The 21,720-nt window shown below is 42.3% G+C and overlaps 1 protein-coding gene across 4 annotated transcripts; it reads left to right on the top strand.

Moving 5' to 3' along the window:
• Positions 1–271: 271 nt before the first annotated feature.
• golim4a (golgi integral membrane protein 4a) lies at positions 272–20,403 on the top strand. 4 transcript variants are annotated; one of them, XM_085795324.1, is made up of 16 exons: positions 272–1,011; positions 9,258–9,332; positions 9,522–9,571; positions 9,748–9,801; positions 9,963–10,113; positions 10,521–10,603; positions 10,830–10,913; positions 13,399–13,587; positions 13,684–13,971; positions 14,119–14,381; positions 15,958–16,034; positions 16,155–16,219; positions 17,310–17,519; positions 17,616–17,684; positions 17,930–18,016; positions 19,367–20,403. In XM_085795324.1, the coding sequence occupies exons 1-16, from the start codon at positions 825–827 to the stop codon at positions 19,520–19,522; spliced, it is 2,088 nt and encodes a 695-aa protein (XP_085651450.1). In that variant the 5' UTR covers positions 272–824; the 3' UTR covers positions 19,523–20,403. The 4 variants fall into 4 exon arrangements, with proteins under 4 accessions (XP_085651450.1, XP_085651447.1, XP_085651448.1 ...); XM_085795321.1 differs by having other exon boundaries at positions 291–1,011; positions 16,155–16,225; XM_085795322.1 differs by having other exon boundaries at positions 292–1,011; positions 16,152–16,219.
• Positions 20,404–21,720: the final 1,317 nt, after the last annotated feature.

The following is a 21,720-nucleotide window of genomic DNA, read 5'->3' on the forward strand; positions in this document are numbered from 1 at the left end:
GGCTCTGGCTCAGGTGTGTTACTTTGTGCTCCTGTAGGCTCACATAGCCTAACTCCCGTAGGTTTTCTTTTATACACACTTATTTTCACAGCATTTGCAGATATTATCATGGGATTACAACAGGTCTTTGTAATGTGGGGGGAAAAAACTACACGTTTCTCCTCCACCCTCACATTCCCAGCACACAGATTTTGATGGAGCCCTCCGCCGACCAATGGGCCTCGGTGCGTCTCGGTGAGGGCGGGAGCTCCGTGGCTGCCCGGCCGGAGGAGGGACTTCCTCCACGGCTGCAGTTGGATGGCAGCAGGCAGCTGCTGCTGGGGCTGACACGTAACTAAAGTTAAAGGTGCTAGTATGGAGGCCTCGACGGGGACTTGAGCGTTTACTTTTTTTTCTTTTCTACTACGAGTTTTTTTTTTTTTTCAATTGCGTCGGAAAAGCGAAAATCTGCACGGGGGAAGGAGCAGAGGACGCAGACCGCGGCGCCGTTAGTCCGGTGTTTGAGCAGCGCTCCGCCGGAGTTTGACGTGAAGTCGGGCGAAAAACTGAGCGGCTACTTTGAAGTTACAGGGGGAGAGAGTCGTGAGTGGATGCTATGCTAAAATAATGTACAACCCGGGGAAACCTAACCGCTTAGCCTGTGTTTTAGTTGCGTAGAAATGCTCGGGGAGTGAGTGAGCGAGCGCGGAGGGAGGGGGCGGCTTCTTCTGCAGTCTTCACCGGGGAGGGAGAAAAAGTTGAGTCGGAAGTTTCCAGCAGCAGAGACGGGGCTTTCTCGCGCAGACAGCAGCAGCAGCAGCAGCGGGGAGGGGTGCGGGTCCAACATGGGAAACGGGGTGTGCTCCCGGAGGCAGCGGAGGATCTTCCAGTGCCTGCTGCTGCTCACGGTGGTGTGCGGGATGTTGTACGGCGGGATGATCTCCTACGAGATGCACAAACAGCTCAAGAGGACGGAGGCGATGGCGCTCAAGTACCAGCAGCATCAAGAGTCGCTGTCGGCTCAGCTCCAAGGTAAACACACGGTGACAGTGAGGTGATTGACTGCTGTGCGAGTGACAGAGCTGAGAGTGATTAACTAGTCTGCGCGTCCTCAGTGAATCTCAGGCCTGACTCCACTCAAAGAACTGTGATTTTTTGTTGTTGTTTGTTTTTACTGCTGTCATGCTTGCTTGCTTTCTTGCTGTCAAATGCCAGACCCCTTTAGAGTAAACACGAGGACCTAATATGTTATAGCAAGGCAAGGCAATTTTATATATAGCCCATTTTTACAAGCAGTTTGTCTCAAAGGGCTTTCCATAGCATCATAACAACATTACTGTCCTAAGACCTTCACATTGACAGAGAAAAACTTCCCTTTTAACAAGGGAAAAAAATTGGAGAAAGCTCAGGGTGAGCAACAGAGGAGGGATCCCTCACCCAGGACAGGCAGATGTGTAATAGGCTAGATGTTGTGTACAGACAAGAAAACAGTTAACAACACTGAATATGGAAAAAAACAAAAAAAAAAACATGGAAATGGTTAATTAGAGCTGATGAACCATAGATCAGTGTGGCATCCCTTATAGCTGAAACTGTGTTGGAGTAAATGCTTTATTGTAAGGAGGTTGTGTGCCAACAAAGCAAACACAGAAGAAAGAAAAAAGATTGTCTGACCTATAACCTGGACTGTAGCTCTGCTGTGGCCAGGCCAAGTGCCTGCCTGCCTGTCCTTGACCTTTGACCCCTGAATGGCCTCCTAAGCTTGTGGTAAACCAAGTTACTGTCTGAGCAGATTGGGGCTTTAAAGTTCAGCAGAAGAGTTAATGTGGTCGGTCAGCTCTATCCTCTGCTCTGAGTCTGTACTGTAACGAGTGAAATTAGAGCTCACACGCCTCAGGACTGAGGTTCACTCCACATACACACACACCTACCCACACACCCACTCTCACACACACACCTGGTTGTAGTCGCTGTGTCCCCAGGCTCACCTCTATAGTATGCCGGTGAGAAGGCTTTACTTTAAAGTCATGAGGTCAGCCAGCACATCTGCTTCTGTAGAGGAACAGTGGATTGAAAGAGGCATAATGTTACATACAGGTTAATAAAATGTTATATTTCTTCTCTTTAAATGGGTTTGCCAGCTGAGTGCTGCACCACACTAATGATGTTAGTGGTTCACCATGCTGCCATGTGCCTCCTGAGGACAGTGTTGTTTTGATTTTAATCTCTCCATGTCACAGTCTCCCTCTTGAAGATATTGTACTATCTTGATAGTGGCGTATGTTGTTACATAGGACAGAATAGCAAGGGTTTCCCCTGAATACCTCATTCAGATCTTCAGTTTGAATAGCCAATCATTGATTTATTGCATCATATTAAATGAATGGCTAACAGTGAGTCATATTAGATCCCAGTCATTTTTTCTCATTCAAAACTATGATGGTGAATCAACACGTTTATTTGCATTTAGATAGAGAGAGATAGATTACCTTTAAAGTGTCTGTGGTTGCACATCAAAATATATTGTGGTTATACGTGTCAGCTTACAGTAGAGCTATCAGTGAAGAAACATAAGAACCTCCAGTTGAACCACAACAATAACTGTTGAAACTCCTTAAATATTGACTAATATTTTGCTTTGCTTTATTGCTTTATTGTGTGGAATCCCAAGCTAGTAGCACAGACACACACACACACACACACACACACACACACACACACACACTGCTACTGTACTTCACAACTTCTTGCACACTGCACCTCTACAAAAGATTAAACCAGTCTTGTCCTACAGTACCTTATCTGATTTACTCCCTCCCTGTAAAAGGCACATGAACACACTCAGCTGTGCGGTGGCGGGCAGGATGTGAGGTTTCATGTCGTGCTATTAAACCTGGCAGAAAACTCGCGCCTATATGGCTTCATCTATTCAGGGCAAAGTTTGTGCCCACATCAGAGAACTAAAGAGAGTGTGGAGCTAAGACTCTGGACCTGATCATTTCATCCAGTCTTTGATCCATCAAACCAGCAGTATCCCCCCCCTCACACACATACACATACACACCTTCCATAGACCTAGTGGACTGCTATCAGTTAGGCAGCCTTGAGATTTGTCTCTATATTCTAAATTTTTATTAGATTTTCAATTATACACACGCACACAAAATCACATGTAGTCCTATGCAACCTCCAGACCATAAGCAATCATACCAAAAAACAGAACAAAAGACAAGCAAACAAACAAACAAACACACAAAAAAAACATCCCGAAGGAAACACCATCAACAACAACAAATAAAAAACAAACAACAACATCAACAAACACTAAGAGCCACTCAAAAATGAGAACTTCTTCTTAAACAAAGGTAGCTCAGCAGTCTCTTTCAGGTTGATGTTACACGTCCTATTCAGTTTTATTCAAAAGATGCAGTGAATCTGATCCAGAAACAGAGCGTGGCGGTGGTGAGAATTTGACACTTTGAAAGAAAGCGATGTTGCTCAACTCCCATTTTTCATGGCTGAAAATCGTGCACCCCACCCATACTCCCATTGTGAAGAGGTGGACCCTTCAGCCAATCACAGGCTCCAGGCCACTCGAGACCCTGTCCTATATTTAGAGGTGGGCCATAGTTTGGGGGCGGCCGCGAGCCAGCCGTATTGATTCACTGTTACCCACCATAACCACACCCTGGCAGTTGTAAGTCATTTAAAAGCATCAACTGGCACTTTGTGGTTACGTCTGTCCTCTGAGAAATGTGTCCCTGTGATTTAACACACCATTCACATCCTCACACAATCACACTGTGATTCTCTGCCATTTGCTGAACATTAATGAACCAAAATAATTGCAGCTATCTGTAATGAGCGCTGTGAAATGTTTCGCATAACGAAAAGTGCTCACCTGCTGTTAATTGCAATAAACGCTCTTGTCTCAACCAGTGATAAATGAAAGTGAATACTTCTGCTGTTTGACTTGGAGATGCACTTATCTTCCTGGATTTCAGAGACTTAGCGAAGAGAAGTTGATATGGGATTTTGTGCTGCCTGATTAGAAAAATAAAGAGGTCAGATTTCAACACGTAAAGTGCTTTTGTGACATTTATGCAGAAGAAAAAATGTCAGGTGTGACTTAAACAAATCAAGTCACAACAGAACACACTGCAGTTTATATTTCAAAGTAGGGACATTTGATGAATAAACTAAAGATAAAGTCTAATCTATGTAATCTGTCTGACACTTAACCTTCATCTTGAAGTCCATTATTTTGGTCAGTGAGGTGAGTTTGTTGCCAGGGTTTTTCACCTGCCTGATGTTTCTCAGATTAACCAGGGTTACGATTTCAGGATGAAAGACTTGACCCCACTCAGACTACCTGTTTGTATATTTAAGACATGTTTAAATGTGTAATAACTGGGTGTAAGGGAACCTGCGTGAGGGCTGTGTTTACCAGTAGGAGGTAGAAGAAAGAGAGAAAGCTAAAAATAAAATAACTGAAATGAACTTGAGTGATTAATATGAGAAACTCAGAAAATGTTGACTTTGATATGTAGCTAGTAGGATTTGGGCTGTAGTGCAATGAAAGCTGTGAAGTTAACTAATATGTGATCCTGGATCTGATCATGTGGTCTCGCAAGTTTTTCTGGCCCGGTGCAGAGTATGACCTAGATGTGGAGAGGATTGAGTCAGATTACCTGTTGTTGACAGCACAAAACATTACACTGACTGTACACACTTCGAGCTTTATGATCAGTCAGGCAAAACACACAGACACACAGGCCTACATGAAACATTCACACTACACCCTTCTACATTATTAAGATCTGTATTGACTCTCACCTCCTTCTAAATTGAACAAGTCCTTTGTGTGTGTGTGTGTGTGTGTGTGTGTGTGTGTGTGTGTGTGTGTGTGTGTCTGTCGGTGTCTGTGTGTCTGTGTGTCTGTGTGTGTCTGTGTGTGTGTGTGTGTGTGTGCTCAGTGGTGCAGTGGGAGTGTGGGTGAGGAGAACACACACACAAACGCACATGACAAACAAAATCCCATACCTACTCACAGCCCACAACTCTAACCAATCTGATCTTCTCCACATCTAGACCAGGAGGTCAGTAAAGGTCAGCGGCGGCGCCATAGAGAATCTGTTGTTCTCACTCCTGATGCACTGGAAGGGAAAAGTTTCATTGGTCTGAGGGAGAGTTTATAACGCTAAGTGTTGGAAGGGTTCAGTTTGTGTCTCAATATTTGGAGTCAAAATGTCAGATGTTACTTTAAGCTCGGTTGAAGGAGTTGACTTGAAGTGTTTTTTTTTCCGTCGGTAAAAGCTTTTACCTCCACCAAGGAGATGATTACCAGAAGTCTGATACTATTACGATCCATATTTTGCTTTCTCGCTGGCTTCATTCAGAACAAATGCACATGGCCGAGAGGAGGGTTAGCACAACAGCGGAAAAGCGACCAGACTTGCATAGTTCCCCCTTAAAGCAGAAGTAAGCGATCCGGTCGTTTTCGCTAATGCTGCGTTCCAGGCCGGCTTTTGAAATCGTAAATTACAGCTTCAAGTCACAACTTACGACTTTGTAGCGTTACAGGCAACCCACTCGTGTTTTTCCGACCTGTTTTACCGGTGAAAGTCACTATAACGGCCACTCGTAACTTCCGACCCGTGAACTCGCACCAGATCAAACTGGTACAACTTCACAGGTCGGAAAAACAGGAGTTACGAGTTTCCTTGAACGCACCATAACAGTCCTCGTCTCTACGTCGCCACATTCACGGCGTCCCTTGGCTGCACACACAGCCCTGCATGCCGTTCTCTCTGCTCATTGGATAAAAACTGTAGGATACGATAAATGTTTTCTCCTCGACTCAGAGCAGAGCAGAGTGACTGACAGACCCGTGTTTTGGTCCAAACACTCTATGTAAGTGATTGCTGTCGGAAGATACAACTATTTAAGACTTATATTAACACAAATATATCACTTACTTCTGCTTTAAGTCATGATACAATTTCATTGTAATTTAAACATTTTGTGATTCATTTGTTAGAGTATTGAACCAATTGGCAGAAAGACTGGTGGAGGGATGGGACAGTGTCCAGGGAGGCGTCCATTCAATTATTGTGTGGATCTGGTTGAAGAGGCAGATTTGATCACTTTTGTCAATATTGCATTTTCTGTCAATTTTTTACCCCGGAGGAAGTGAAGGAAGTAAAAGAACATGCATTTTGATATTTTAAACTAAATTCTCAATTCATTTATTCTTCTCTTTTTTTTCTTTTAACTTTGGCTTGTTATGTTTCTGTGAAGCAAATTGAGTTTCATAATGAAACATACTGTTGTAAATAATGAATTTGCCTTATGGCAATATTAGTGAGTCTTAATAACTTGGATACACATTCAGATGACATCCCCTTTTTTTTAGACTGTAGCTTCTTTGTAGCTCGTGTCCATGTCAGCCCCTAGAGAGAGGGTGTGTGAGTGTGTGGTACTGTACGATATGAGCTGAGCTGAGAGCAACATGGCCTCATCCTTGGCACAGCTGAGGGGGTAGAGAGCCTCCACCAAGCAGAATAAAACCTCACTAATCTGATGTGGCTCAACGTCCGTCTGATTAAGCTCCAAAAAAAGAAAGAATTTGTGAAGACAGTTATTAGAAGTCTGTTGGATTTCAGCCACTTTTGCAGGCATTAAACCTGAAGGTTGTTACTCTGCTACTTCTGAGGTTGATCCCGTGATATAAAGTTATGAAGTTCAAAGTTCATGGTATTTTCCAGTGTTTGACCTTTGTAGAATTGGTTGTAAGAGTAATGTGAAATCACTACACACAGCAGCTCAAAGGGCAAGAAATGTTGTATGACAATGTAAACACAATGTGAATGAATGAATTTAAGAATAGCTGAGAGGTGGAACCTTTCTGTAACACAAAGGAGGAGACCTTGGCATAGAAATTCACACACATGTTCACTCTGTACAACAAAAAGTGTGGCACATACTGTAGGAAAAACCCATTAATCGCAACACTGTTGTGCAGGAAGTGGCAGATGTTGATGGCAGTCGTGACAGAAACCCAGAGCGACCAGGTAGGGTAGTGTTGTTGGTGAAGGTCAGATCCAGTCAACAAAGCTGTGGCATCAGAGTTTGTTTAAGAAAATTCTCTTTCTAGACTGCGTCACTGTTGAGCCCAGCTCATTTGTTTTATACCAGATGAGGCGAGAGAGACATTTTCCACATTGTTAGACGCTGAATTGTTTCCATTAAACACCCACCAAGCTGTTTAATCAGTTTGAATTGAATGTTTGCCCCTGTGTTAGCTCCAGTAGCCATTTAATACCAAGTGTTAGTCTCACCGTCTTAATTGTGGCTTGTGTATTTCCATGACTGTCTCTTTCCTCTCTGTCCCCTTCTTGGTTTGTCTGTTTATCTTTGTCCTTGTTGCTGCCTGCTGCTTCCTCTCTGCCTGCCGCTTTCTCCATTTCTTTTTTGGCTAATTCTTTGTGCCCACGTCTGCTTCCCCCCTCGCTCTACAAGCTTTTCCTCTCTCTCGTCTCATGAAATTATAACAAGATTGTTCTGTATAGTTAACAGTTTATCCTGGAATCTGTCGAGTTGGCACTTAAAGGGGGAAAAAATAGCCACATCATCAGTTTGACCGCCCAAATTGCCCCAGGCAGGGGAGAGAAAATGTAACAGACTGGAAGAAGCGATGACCTAGTAGTCATCATGGCCCAAGTTTTTTTTTCTTTTTCTTGAAATTTTTAAGATTGGGTGAATGACAGGCTGCCCCAAGACCATGATGGGAGAGCAGAGCCAAATAATTGTAACTTAGAGGATGTTCTTATCTTCATACTGAATTGATAATACGGTCTTTAAACAAATCAAATGAGGTCAAGTGGATAAAGTGTGTTTCTTGCTAAAGTTTCGATGGGAGATTTTTTAAACTTGGCACTGGTACTTATTGAAGTTACAAAGTGCTTAATATAAAATGCTTTTGCTTTTTATTTTCACTTAAGAAATATGAAAAATAACCAGGATGAGACGTGTTTGTACATAACAAACACGTCCCGTCACTTCTTGAAAGTATGATTTATTCGCCACAGCGTCTCTGTCGCAACAAAACACTTACGGTGCCAACAATAACAATTCACAATAATGGTGTGACGCATTTTACTTTATCAAAAAAAAAGCATCTCCTGTGATTTGGATATTGCACTTGCGATCAACTGTGCGCCCCAACATGCCAATGTTGAATCATGTATGATGAAGTGGATCAAGTACTCACAGTGTAAGTTAATAATCTATTAGTATGATCAGATCCGGTGAACCACATGTGCTTGAAGAACAGAAATGTTTTGAAAACAACAGCGTTAGCCACAAACTTAACAACTGAGCTGCGTCACGAGTTTTTGCCAGATGTACAGATATGTGGATGAGATGCAGCCCAATACAATCTCAACAGAAGTGAGAAACTGAATCCAACTTGGAACATAATGTATGAGAGTGAAAGTTTACAAAATCTGTATTCAGTTTTAAATTCACATGCCCAATCTCCTTTGGTCTTCCTCACATCTGTCAGTTTACAGCAATAACACTCCTATCTGTTGTATCAGCTTTGATACCCTTTGATTATTTTCCTTTCCGTTTGCTTTATTCTTGGATCTGGTGGAGATGAAACATGGAGTAAAAACGGGAATAAAAGAGGAACCTGTTGAGAAATAGTTTGGACAGTACAGAGATCAGAAGTGTGTATAGCGTTTCAGTTCAGATAAACAGACTGATCAGCGCATTGGGGTTATGCAGAAACTTTAGAACTACAGTATGTCAATTTGCTTTATTTATTTTCATTAGATTAAGCTGAATCATACTTTCACATCCCTTCCAAGTTCCAACGCCACCCACAGCCTGAGACAAGTGAGTATTTGTAAACAGTTTGGGACCACCAGACTTGTGAGGAATACCGCAGCTTTCTGTTGATGGAGCAGCTGTCGTGTCCTGAGATCACAGTGTGGTTGGATAAATATCACACCTGGCTTCTGTATCAACAATAAAATCTATATCTTCTATCTGCCTGCCTATAAAGATGTACGGTTTGAGCATTTCTGAGTGCATAATGTTTTCCGCAGTGTACATGTTTGTATCACAGCTTTCTTTGTTTAGATTAACAGTCCACCCACCCACCCCTACAGAGGTCAGTCTCCTCACTAAACCTTTTTTTCTCCCTCTTTTTCTCTACCTCCCTCCCCTAATTTATCTCCTCTGTCTCCCTCCATCTGTGATTTTCTATACAGTGGTGTATGAGCACCGGTCCAGGTTGGAGAAGTCTCTGCAGAAGGAGAGGTTAGAGCATAAAAAGGCCAAAGAAGGTGAGGAAAATAACATCTACACTCAATTCTGACACTTACTGGTATACTGCATGTGCATTCAGAGAAACTTTGGGGAAATCATATCTCACACTGAGACAGCGTCACATTGATTCAAATTAATTTGATCATAGATTTATCTTGTTATAAAATATAAAAAATAAAATCACATTCTTCTGCTCTGATCCCAAGATTATCTGGTCTACAAACTTGAAGCACAACAATCACTGAACAAGGAGAAGGTATGTTAACATTTGTTGTGAAATGTATTTCTAAATTGATTCTTTTCACAGCTTCTTTTTTTTTTTTTTCACCCTACCAGCTCCAGTCTCTTCACTGTTATCTGTTGTTACGGCAACAATTGCCTGCACCACAAAGTCGCTGACTTTTGTAACATTTTCTTTCCATGTTAAAACAGCAAGACTCCAGCAGCAGATTAAACTCTTTACAAGTGCAGCATCAGATGTTAAAGGTATGGGTGAAACTTGATCTTTCTGCACTACATCCTTCCTCTTTTTGGTGTAAAGTTCATACATGTGTCGGGGGGAGCCGAGGGACCGTTTATCAGTGGTGAATCTTTTTATTACAATGAGAAAAAACAAACAAACAATGACCCCTTCTCTTCTTCACCAGAACCAGCACGAGGATCTGAAGAAGCAGTATTACGATCTGCAGGAGCAGCACCAGGTGCAGGGTGAGGACCACAGCCGGCTGCTGGACGAACACAAAGACCGCTTCGAGAAGCTGCAGCAAACCAAAGACCAGGAAGTCTCCCAGCTCAAAGGTGCAGGCTCTTGTAGCTCTCTGTAGTGGTGTCATCATTAAACACTAACTCTGTCTCCATCTTCTGACTCGCTGAAATACTACACACCTGATACCAAGCACAAGTATTTTATGTGTAAACCGTAAACTGTTGTGTTGTACCATTCAGTGTTTGCTTAAACATTTCTTGTGCTCCAAGCTTATTTATGTAAGAAAGATGGATTCCAATCGCCGCGTTACGATAAGATATTTATGCACAAGGTTTATATAACATGAGTCATAAGGGAGTAAAACTTATAAACAACAAAAAAAACAAATATACAAGTGGCTCCAACCATATTTTGCTCTGAAGTTTCTTGTTCTTCTTTCATGTGTTTCCTGTTTAGTCCCAAACTCTCTGTTAATGTGTTTGCCGTTTGTCGATTGCAGATAACGTATATAACCTGAGGGAGGAAAATAAGCAGCTGAGGAAAGCCCACCATGACATTCATACACAGCTACAGGATGCACGGGTGAGAAAAGAAGCATTCCTTTCATTTCTTCAAGTCTTAAGTTTAATTTTTCCCCCCGAAAAGTAGAAAGGTAAAATGTGTGTTGTCACCTATTAATGGTGAAGTTCTAGCAGAATTTGTTATCCTTTAAATCTCATCCCTTATTTATTTATTTTATTGAAGTAAAAGATAACATTCAAGCCTTGTTATAAAAACAAATGGCTCATTCCTGCCCTTCTGTGTTCAGGTTCAGCATCAGGACCTGAAGGCATCCCATGACCAGCTGGCACTGACACTAGAGGACCACAAGAGGGCGCTGTCTGCAGCTCAGGTAGGATAGCAGCAGATGACGGACACAGCTTCACTGTGGCTGATGAGTACAGCAGCTGATTGATGCTGAGTTATGCGTCCGCTTCACTGAGGGAAGAGTTTCAGATTGAGCGTAAGAGCTTTAGTGTTTCATTTTGTCGCCATTTAGCATGTTGGCAAAGAAGCTACAGGGTCAGTGACAAGGAGGGTGTTGCTGTTGGGCTTATCTGATCGGATCCTGCATTCATCAAAAGCAACAAGGAATTTAATGAGCTGGTGAAAAGGGAGGTCATACAGGAAAAGTGCAGATAAAGTTGTGTAAGCCGGCCTGTTCCCAGAGCAACTCAAACATCCGCTCGTCTGCTCTGCATTCCTGTCGGCCTCACTCTGACCTTTCCTTTGACCTTCTCAACACAGCTGAAATGTTTATTGCTGTAAACTGTATAATCCCAAGCTGACAGGAAAAAAGATGGCCGACGTGTTGCTTGTTTCTTTTCTTTTTTTGGGGATAATTAGATCAGATGTTGCTGTTTCTCCTTGAAAGTGACCTCTGAAGCGCCTGAGTGGTTTATTGAATCTCCAGCACTCTGCTGATTTGTTTGAAATGCTCTCTCCTCTTTCTCATCCGCATTTGTGAATAGTTACTCCCTCTCCTCCCTCTTTTTTTCCCCTCTCGCTGTCTGTCTGTCTGTCTGCATTTGCTAATTGGTTTTAAAGCCTGTCCTGCTCTTCATCAGTGCTTCTAGTCAGACAAACACACTCACTCACACACACGCACTCACAAATCACTTTCCTTCACACCAGGGGGTTCAGTTTAGTCAGGGCTGTCAGAGCAGTACATCAAAAGCACGTTGCAGCCAATCAGCCAGAAAGATATAATGGAGGGACTGGAGCGAGACAAAGAGAGAGGGGAGGAATTTAGAAAGAATCTTCAGAATTTAACCCTGTGGCCTGGATTCGAAGTGTGTGTGTTTTGTTCTGGTGTCATTTAATGCTATGTTGGCATAGAGTGGATGAGGAAATCTCTTTATTGCCTCAGGGGAACAAGGAAGTGTTCAAATTATCTACTGAATAAATAAAAATAAATAATTTTGCAGGTGCAGGTGAATTGTGGCCGTAGTACAGTTTGTTTTTCCGTAATGACTGTGTTGTTTTCTCTTTGTCGTGGCTGTACAGAGATACCAGATACAGTGGTGCAGTACAGATGTTTAATTCAACACTTTTTTCACATTAAACATGAACAACATAAAGTGTTTGAATCTGTATTCAGGGCTCAGCTTTCAAACCTCAAAACTTTTCCGGTACGGACGTGAAGGTCTTTTGGATGAGTCTGTGCCCTTTTACTGACCACAATGTGTCAAACAAAACTGTTAGGTGCTAAAAGATGCGTTCACTGTCTGGTCAGGTTCACTGTCTGGTCTGTTTGCTCTGTAACAGATATTGTCTGAATTTTAAGCTGTTCTTGCACCCCTCTGAGGTTTAGATAGTATTTAACTTTTCTGTAGTTTGTCCTCTTATTAAAATAAAATTGCCTAAATTAAATATTTCTTAAAATAACATATACTGTATAAGGTGAAGTTGTATTGTTTTAATCCTTGTCCACTACATGTCAGGGATTTATTTTGTCCTTAAGTTGCACACAGGAGATAAATTTAGGTTCCATTTTAAAGGGATAGTTCACTCAAAATTCAAATTGCACTCATTATCTACTCACCCTCATGTCGACTAAGGGCTGGGAGAAGTTTCAGAGTTATCCGTGGCTTCTCTGAGTTACAGGGGGTCTCGGCGTAGCAGTGTATGTCCATATAACGGTTGCAAATGGATATGGATACCAACTGTCTTCGTAACAAAAAGACACACCAAAAAACATCCAAATACCTCCATGCTGCTCGTATGTAATGTCCGTCTTATATTGAAGCCCCGAAATGCGAAATTGTTCCGAAAAAAATTAAATAAGTCTATATTTCAAGCTTGTTTGTAGCGGAAGCTCCTCTTCCCGGTTCGTCCAAATCTTGCGCGATTTCGGGGCTTCAATACAAGACGGACATTACATACGAGCAGCATGGAGGTATTTGGATGTTTTTTGGTGTATCTTTTTTTGGTATCCCTTTAAAGAAGTTATTTCTCATAAATGAAAACCTAATAAATTAATTATAAGTCAGTTAAAGATGCATTTTACATCAATCATAAGCCCATAATAAGAACACGTTTTAATTACTGTCTGTCACAAAGAGTTTTTCACTTTCTAACAAATTATACTGCACTCAATGAAGTCATTGAAAAAGAATCAATTGTCTCTCATTTTTTAATTGTCCCACTGTTGCTCTGATAAATGGATTATGACTCGTCTATAAAACATTAGTGAATGGTTTAATAACTGCTAATAAAGCCTTTAGTTACAACACAAACGCTTTAATAATGGGTTTTCTTATCAGTACTGTCTCTGAATACTGCATCCTGTTGCATTATTCTAGCCCCGTTTTGAATGTGCATGTTGTTCCCTTCAGATGCAGGTGGATCAATACAAGCAGATAAAGGAGTCTCTGAACCGGGTGCCCAACCCTGTTCCCCAGCAGCAACAAGCTGCTGCTGCTGCTGCCCAACCACCTGAAGCCCACGTCCATGAAGCCCAGCAGGCTGAACCGCTACAGAAAGACCCGGCCCGAGACGATCACCAGGTCCACCAGGACTCCAGGGTAATGTGGGATTCTGGGAGATCACTTTATTATCAAGACAAAAGCCATGCAGAAAAAACAAAAAACACAAGTTTCTCGTTTTGTTTGTCTTCTTAGGTGAACCACGTTGTGGAAGAGGTGCGTGCCCCATCTGATATCAGGCCCCATCCCACAGTGGCGCAGCACCACTTGTCAGAGAAGGAGGAAGAGGAGGATGGAGAGGGAGAGGCAGAGCGGAGGAGGGAGCTGGCAGAGGAGGAGATGGCTCAAGCAGGGCAGCCTCAGAAGCTGGAGGAGGACCCCGACCAACCACAGGATGAGCAGCAGGAGGAGGAAGGAGAAGAGCCAGAACAGGAGCAGCCAGATGAGAACGCACTGGACCGTCAGAGGCGTCAACCACAACCGGTAAGAACTGGTTCGGACGATTATGTCCAATCTAAACAGGGTTAAAACTGGCCATGAATTGACTTTGCTTTCTGATTATTACTAGTTTATAGTGACTGTTGTGTCATTTATTAAAGCCTCAACATAATAAACCCCTTTTTTAATCAGGACACGCAGCTGCAGCACGAGGCACACGCCCAGGTGGCGCACGTGAAGTCGGCCTACGAGCAGCAGCAGGAGCAGCAGCGCCTGGAGGCTCAGAGGGCCGAGGAGCGCAGGCAGATCCAGATGCGACAGGAGGCCCTGCAGGCCCAGAGGGAGAGGGTGCTGAAAGAGAGGGAGCAGAGGCTGAAGGAGGAGCAGGAGAGAGAGCTGCAGCACCACCGGGAGGCCGACAGACGGGAGCAGCTGATGAGAGAAGAACATCAAAGGTCAGATTAAGATTAAGATAAAGCAACAAAAATATACACATCTGTACTGACACTTCACAATGAATCGTTTCAGTTTTGTGTTTTCATGTAACTGTGAAAGACTTTCATGCTCAAGACCTCCACTAGGGGGCAGTTCTGAGTCAAAGGTTTCCGATAATCATAAACATGTGACACAGTCAACTATGTTTCATCCATATTCGTAACCTTTCAGAAAGCGTAGGCTAATTTTGATTAATGTAACACATGTGGACAGGTTTCATCCACATTATGTAAACATACTGTATTGTTGACTTGAGATTTCTGTTATGATGCCAGTAAAGTTTAATTTGTCCCATTCAAATCACTGAAAAATGTTTCGACTGCCATTTATCTTTCAAGGCAGGTAGTAACTCATCAAGAGGTGAAATTAAGTGACTCAGACCTCATGAGATCTTGATTCCTGTTGCAAATTTTTTTCAAAAGCCACATGCAGATTAACAATCAGAAAAATTTCATTCACTAACCCTTTCTGAGTATGTGCTGTTAGCACACTGGACATACTGAGCTGCCCCCACGATGCATTGCGACTGTTCAAAATACAATAGCAGGCTACAACACTGAATACTTTTAAAGGGGACATATCATGGAAATATCACTTTTTGAATGCTTTCTAACATATATTTGGGTGTTTGGCTTGCCTTCTGGCCCCCAAAATGTGAGAACTGACAAAATGAATGAAATGAAATGAATGAAATCTGTAATTTTCAGGCTCCCTAGGTTAAAATTCATGTGGTTTTATAAGCTGTTAGCTCAGTTGTCATTCAATGATGTCATTAGTTTTCGAATTTGCATAATACTACCCCTACCGGTGAGCAGTGGTTCATTTGCATTTAAAGGGACAGGCACTGAAACCAGCCGTTGTGAACAGGGCTGTTTTGAGAGGATGAAAAGAACTGTGATGTTTGATCCTTGGGGTATTTTGACCGAAACATGTCACAGACATGTCTTCAAGACACCTGGGAACTCCATTTGTGGATAAGGGGCATAATGTCTCCTTTAAAATCCCTACCAGTTGTTGCTGTTAGTTTGTGTGAAATGCATTCTGGGATACTGGCTGTATGAGTCAGTGTGTGAACACAGTCAGTTTGGTAATGGCAGACCAAGCTGTTTATTTAATCATAGGCTGAGTAAGTTAGTAGGCGGATCTGAACAGAGCCTTAGTGAACCCTGGCTGTTGGCCATTCTCTAATTATCTTAATCTTAAGGAATGTCTAACGAGATGCCTAATGAGACAGGAGTTGCATTGATTAACCCTTCTCTATCTGAAACTGTAAAACAGGAATTAACTGTGGAGTTTTTCCCAACCACAAAAAACAGGTCATTCTCACAGTGATTACATGATTACATTTGGACAAAGGCTCTGAGAAAGGAGAGAAATATGTGTGTACGTGGAGTTACACAGCTACACAGATGTTACTAACCCTAAGGTGACTCAGTTTTTCAAACACTCTGTAGTTTGTTTGCTTTTTTCCTCAGCATTAATAAGTGTGTTTTGATGTGGTTTCTTAAGCCTGTGCCCTTCTGCTAATGTTAAAAGGAAGAAGACAGAGTACGAGAACATGGACAATGATATCGTAGAAGGAGAAGACGAGGACCATCACACTGAAGACGAAGGTGAGTCAGCAGTCACACTTTATTTCAACTTTATCACAGTAAAATATCAGCTTCTTCAGTGTCTGGTATAGTTGTATCTGAAGAGCTCGGGTATGTTTGTGTTTGTGTTTTTATAAGCAGCTCATAAGCTACATGAGGAGGAGGAAGAGGAGGGAGAAGATCACAGAGTGCCACCACATCAGCAGGTGACTGTCCATCCATCTATTCACCCTTCTCCCTCCATCTGTTACTCATCTGTCTATCTTTTCAGCTCATTCACTTGCATTAAAGGGATAGCAAATTAGCCCATTGCCGTAATCCCTATAGTTTTAGGAGTAGGTTCGTTACCTTTAATTGTCGGTGCAAGCTGTTTTTAGAACGGCGGAGCAGAGCCGCGAGCCGCTCAGAGCTCATAGGATTTCTTGGTTTCCCTCATCAAACTCATAAAATACACAATCCAACAACTCCAAAACGCTCTTTGTCAACTTCAACTTCAACTTTAAACTTTATTGTCCCCAAAGGGAAATTAATGTTGCAGAAGGGCAAAAAACACAGAACATATACTGTAGAGCACATCCACACAAACTCTACATAACATTGAACAACATTGAATGGCAGTACCCCAGAGGGCAAACTGGGAGCTGTTCCATACAATCGAGGTAAAAAAGTCGAGTGAATTTAAGAGTGTACTTGTGGACAAGTTGTGACCTGCACATTCACCAGACTATGAGATAATAACGGAACGTTACGAGACAGAGTTGTTTTTGAGGTAAATTCATGCGAAACAGCTGATGCGCGTTCCCGTCGGGGGTAGTTTTTCGGCAAGCAATCTCTGCATTTGCCTCTAAATTTGCATTTGCCTTCCGTTATTATCTCATAGCGTGGTGAATGTGCAGGTCACAACTTGTCCACGAGAGCATGTATTTGATGAGTTTGATGAGGGAAACCTAGAAATCTCGTTAGCCTCCGTAGCGTAGCTCTGAGGAGCTCACGGCTCTGCTCTGCCGTTCTAAATATAGCTTGCACTGACAATTAAAGGAAACGAACCTACTCCTAAAACTATAGGGATTATGGCAATGGGCAATGTTGAACTACCCCTTTAACATCCACACCAGCGTATCACACCTCATACATCCATTCACCTTCATATTCCCCTCTATCCATTTTCCACATCAGTCAAACCAGCAATGAGTTATTAATTCTCCTCATTGATTTTGTATCAGTCCACCTAACCCATCATTATGGTATGTCATCCCTACTCTCCTCTCCTCCTTACCTCCATCTCTGCTGGTACAGGGTGGCGTGGACGGCGAGCTGGACCCCGAGGACGACCCCAACAACCAGGGAGAGGATGAGTTTGAGGAGGCGGAGGATGAGCAGCCGCAGCACAGGGTCGCACACGAGGAAGAGGAGGTGGTAGAAGAGGAAGAGGAGCCGGCAGCGCCAGCACAGCACGCAGACGCACACCCCAGGCCCGAGCAACCTGCTGTGGAGGAGGAGCTGGTGGTGAGTCAGGGACGAACGAGAGCGCTGTGTGAAGAAGACGACTAATAATAATCTCTAGGGAGGGTCTGAACCTGTGTTTCGTGTGTGTGCCCTCAGATGGCTGGAAACCCAGATCAACAGGAGGATACACTGGATGACCAGTACCAGGAGGAAGGGGAGGACGAGGTTTGTAACACATGCTCAGTTGCACAGGCTTTTTACATACTGAAAGATGAAGTTAATGATGTGAGAGAGAGAAAACGCCATGCAGGAAAAGCAGAAAAGCGAGCAGAGATTTAACACCTAACGCTAGATAAATATGTATAATATGTCCCACATTAAGTCCACTGGGAGAACTTCAAGTTTTATTTTTTAATGCATGAAATCAGGCTACCATTTAACTCCTTTGACGTGTTATCCCTTCTCCAAAGGCCCAGGAGGACATAGCTGGTGGGCAGAAGAGAGAGGAGGAGGAAGAGGAAGGAGAAGATCCATATAATGAGGATAACGCAGAGCAGGTAGGTTCCTCTGTGGGGAACCAGTGAGCTTTTCCTTCAAGCGTTCACGGCTCTCAGCTACTGCATTTTATTCCCACATATCAAACTGGCTTTGATTTATTTTCTATTTTTTAAAAAAGCTTATTAAAATTCATTTCCGAGGTGCCCAGGAGGTGCCAACATAAAACGCACTCACCCATTACCTCAGAGACTTGGGTGAAAGTGGCAGTTTTAACTTGTTAAAATGTGTTTTAAAAAAAACAAAAAACAGATTTGCATAATATTTCAAAAGGGAAGGTCACTTTTCTTGAATCTAACGGCTGCACCCTGACCCTAACTGTGTAGTCAATGATAATAAATGCCCATTTGTACAGTATAACTCGGGAATCTGTAACTTTACATTTGGTCTAAAACTGTTAGAACAGAAAGCAGCTGTGGAAAAACAATGTTTCAGGAAATCCTCCTTGCTCTGACATTTTGGCTGCACAGGGATTCACTTGTTTTTAGTTCAAGTGTGAGCACATACCTGGGTATTGTCTCCGTAACATGAGCCCAGCCTGCGCAATGTGACGGTGAATGAGGGAGATCAGGTGGTGGTGAGTCTGTAGGCGGGTCAGGTTTCCACCTGTGGCTTGGATTATACAATTTTGTCCTGAGAGGAAATCTTGCTGGAACAGAGAAGCTTGAGTCTTGCCCTTGTGGATGAGTCCTCCTCACTACTCGGCTCTGTGACTCATCCTCACTTCTCACCCTCCTGGAGAGCGAGAGCAGTTGAGCTATATTCCCCAGTGGAGAAACCCTGCAAAGTCGATTTTGTTCATGTAGTATATAATGTGTAAATACTTTTTTTTACTGGTCAAACAAATACACTCAACGTAGATAAAAACATCTGGTTTTAGTTCCTATGAGTTCATGTTATATCTGTGCCTCCACCCCGCCCTTGTTTGACTGACTTTTATTTCATACTCTGTCACCTACTGAGTGAACGTACTTGTGTTTCTCTGTAATCTGAGCTCAGTGGAGCTTTCACTTCATTCAGCTTCATTCATGCACCACTGTACAGTTGGTCTGTTCCAGTTGAACCTTTACACAAACGTCTCAGCTGTCATTTATTGACAACACAATTAATTACAACCCTGTGTGTTTCAATCCTGTCGTCAGAGAAGCAGAGACGTGGAGACAGGCAGACACTCAGTTACAGTCACATATCACATATTTCTATTTTTTTTGTCCGTTTGGCTACAGATTTTGTCCCTCTTTTGGTGTTTCTCTAACATGTTGGGAAATTGCATGTTTCGCATTTTGGATGTTCACAAGTTCACTAACGATGGTCATAAAATCACCTTTGTTTTTGCTTGTGATTTTCCCTAGGATGAGGCCAAAAACCATGAGGGACCAAGGAATGAGGCGGACCACAGAAAGGACGCAGAGAACAACGTGGAGGAGAATTATGAAGAGGAGGAAGAGGAGGTGGAAGATGACACGGCTGGACAAGACAAGGGAACCAATCGGAGGGCGGAGATGTAGGACAGACACCAGCTTTGAACCAGCTGCAGTGCCTTTTCGGCTGCTCGTAGAGCCCATCAGGTCTTTTCTTTCCCTTGTTTCTCAAAGGAATCAAAGCAGCCATTCATTCAGAATTCCAATTATGAAAACTTGGATATTACGCCTGGAAGATGGGATGCTATTCCAAAACACTGTGGGGTTGGAACTGATCAGCTCACAATGTGGAAATGGACAGAATTTATAGGACAGAAATGGGATATATACTTTTCTTTTTTAAATTAAATTGCTTCTCTGCCTACTCGCACGTCTGCCTGATTGCCTGTCTGGCTCTGTTCTTTTAAACAGCAGACAGTCAGAGAATGTATTTTCTTTGTTCAAAGAAACCAAAATAAGTTATGTTATTCTAATGTCCTCATGGCCAGGCCTTTTATAAGTATGTTTTAACAAACAGCTGTATACTCTGTAGAGCTCAGATTTTAATTTTACATCTTGCATTCCAATCAGTCCATTTCTGTTATTTATTGTTCATTGTTCTCAACTCTGACAATCGTTAAAAGGTGCAACATTTCCTTTTTCCCTGCTGACTGAACTAGTGTCTCACAATGGCTTTCAGTGGCTTCCTGAGGCTGATACACAGGAGCATTTTCACTGGATATTTCTGCAAATGTCAATCAAAGAGACATTTCCGGTGAAGCCGCTCCGTACTGAAAAGTGTCGCTCTGACATGTGCCTTTCCTTTCTTGGAAAAACCTCTTCTGGGTCTTACACATTTTACATTTGGAAAAGCATTTCTTAGGGCAGGAGAGATAAGAGCATGCCAGTGAACCTCTTGCATATTGCTCGAGCATAGCCTTAAAAAGAGGGCTGTTTCATGTCGACTGCTGGTGTGAATTAAATTCACACGAAAAGATGCAATTTAATGCAACATCTTTAGTCTACTGTACAATGTATAGTAAAACAAGTGCTGACAATTTGTACATTTTTCTGCCAATTACATTTGATTGTATGAAACTGTTTGTTACCTGGATGGTGAGTGGAATAAAGAGGCTGAAGGATCTCAGGTAATTGTGACTGTGTACTCTTCATTTTTCACCCCTCTTTTCCAGGATAAAAATTTGCTTTTTCATCTGATTGATTTTAAAGTAGATGAATGGTTCATTGTTTATTCTTGTGATGGTAAACTGAATATTTTCTTCCAGGTCACAATTCAGGAAAATCGAGCACTGGCAAAGTTACATTCAACTCGCTGAAATTTTGGTCTGCATCAGTGCTTCCTGACATTTTAAAGACAAATTATATTGATTGGTTAATTGGCATATTATTCATTGAAAGTGCAACTGATGAAACAAATAATAGATAATCAATAGAGGATGTGAACGAGTATAAGATAACTCATGAAACTACAGAAAAAGTTCTGAAATATGAGAAAAATAATTCTAGAAATTTATCAAAAGCAATATAACACTCGAGGTCGTGCTGTTGTACTGTATATCAGCACGGGTGTGATTATCTGCGGCCTCGTGCTGATATACAGTACAACAGCACGACCTCGAGTGTGATATTGCTTAATTAAAGTATTTATAGTTTGATCTTTATTTATCAAGGTTCAACATCAGTACTTGAGTTTCAGTTTCAAATTTTAGTTTTTCATTTACAACTTCAATTTAAAAAAAAATTAATTTCCTTTTAAAATGATTCTTCTTTGTTAACTTGTTTTTTCTTGACTTATTTTTTTCTTTTAACTGAAATTTCATGGCTTTTCATGTTATCATTTGGGGATCCAGAAGAGGTGGTTGGGATGCTCCACTGCTGTTTGTTGCCTAACAACTAATAAAACGGAGAGCTGCACACGTTCTAGACTCGCAGCAAGCTTATAACTCGACTTAAGCTGCGCGCAACTCTTCTGTCAGGTCTATTTTAAAACAGAGAGAAGATGATCATAAATATGTATCAAGAAAGCAGGAGAAAAGATCATAAATATTCATCATTGAACTTCTCGTATCATGGGTGCTCAGTTGTTCACATCAGCACTGCGAGCCACGTATGTTTCCAACAATAAATCCTGCCAACTCTGTTTCTCATCTCCCCTCTCTGGGTGAGAGCGGTGAGAAGGTGAGAGGACTGTGGGTGAACTCGCACACCTGGGGAACGAGCCGACAAATCGGGATGAAATGAAAATCAAATGAGAGGGGGTTGACTGAGAAAACCAATTACCTGTA

This window comes from Trachurus japonicus, chromosome 13 (assembly GCF_045865225.1).
Source record: "Trachurus japonicus isolate A0001 chromosome 13, Traja_1.0".
NCBI classification, from domain to species: Eukaryota; Metazoa; Chordata; class Actinopteri; order Carangiformes; family Carangidae; genus Trachurus; species Trachurus japonicus.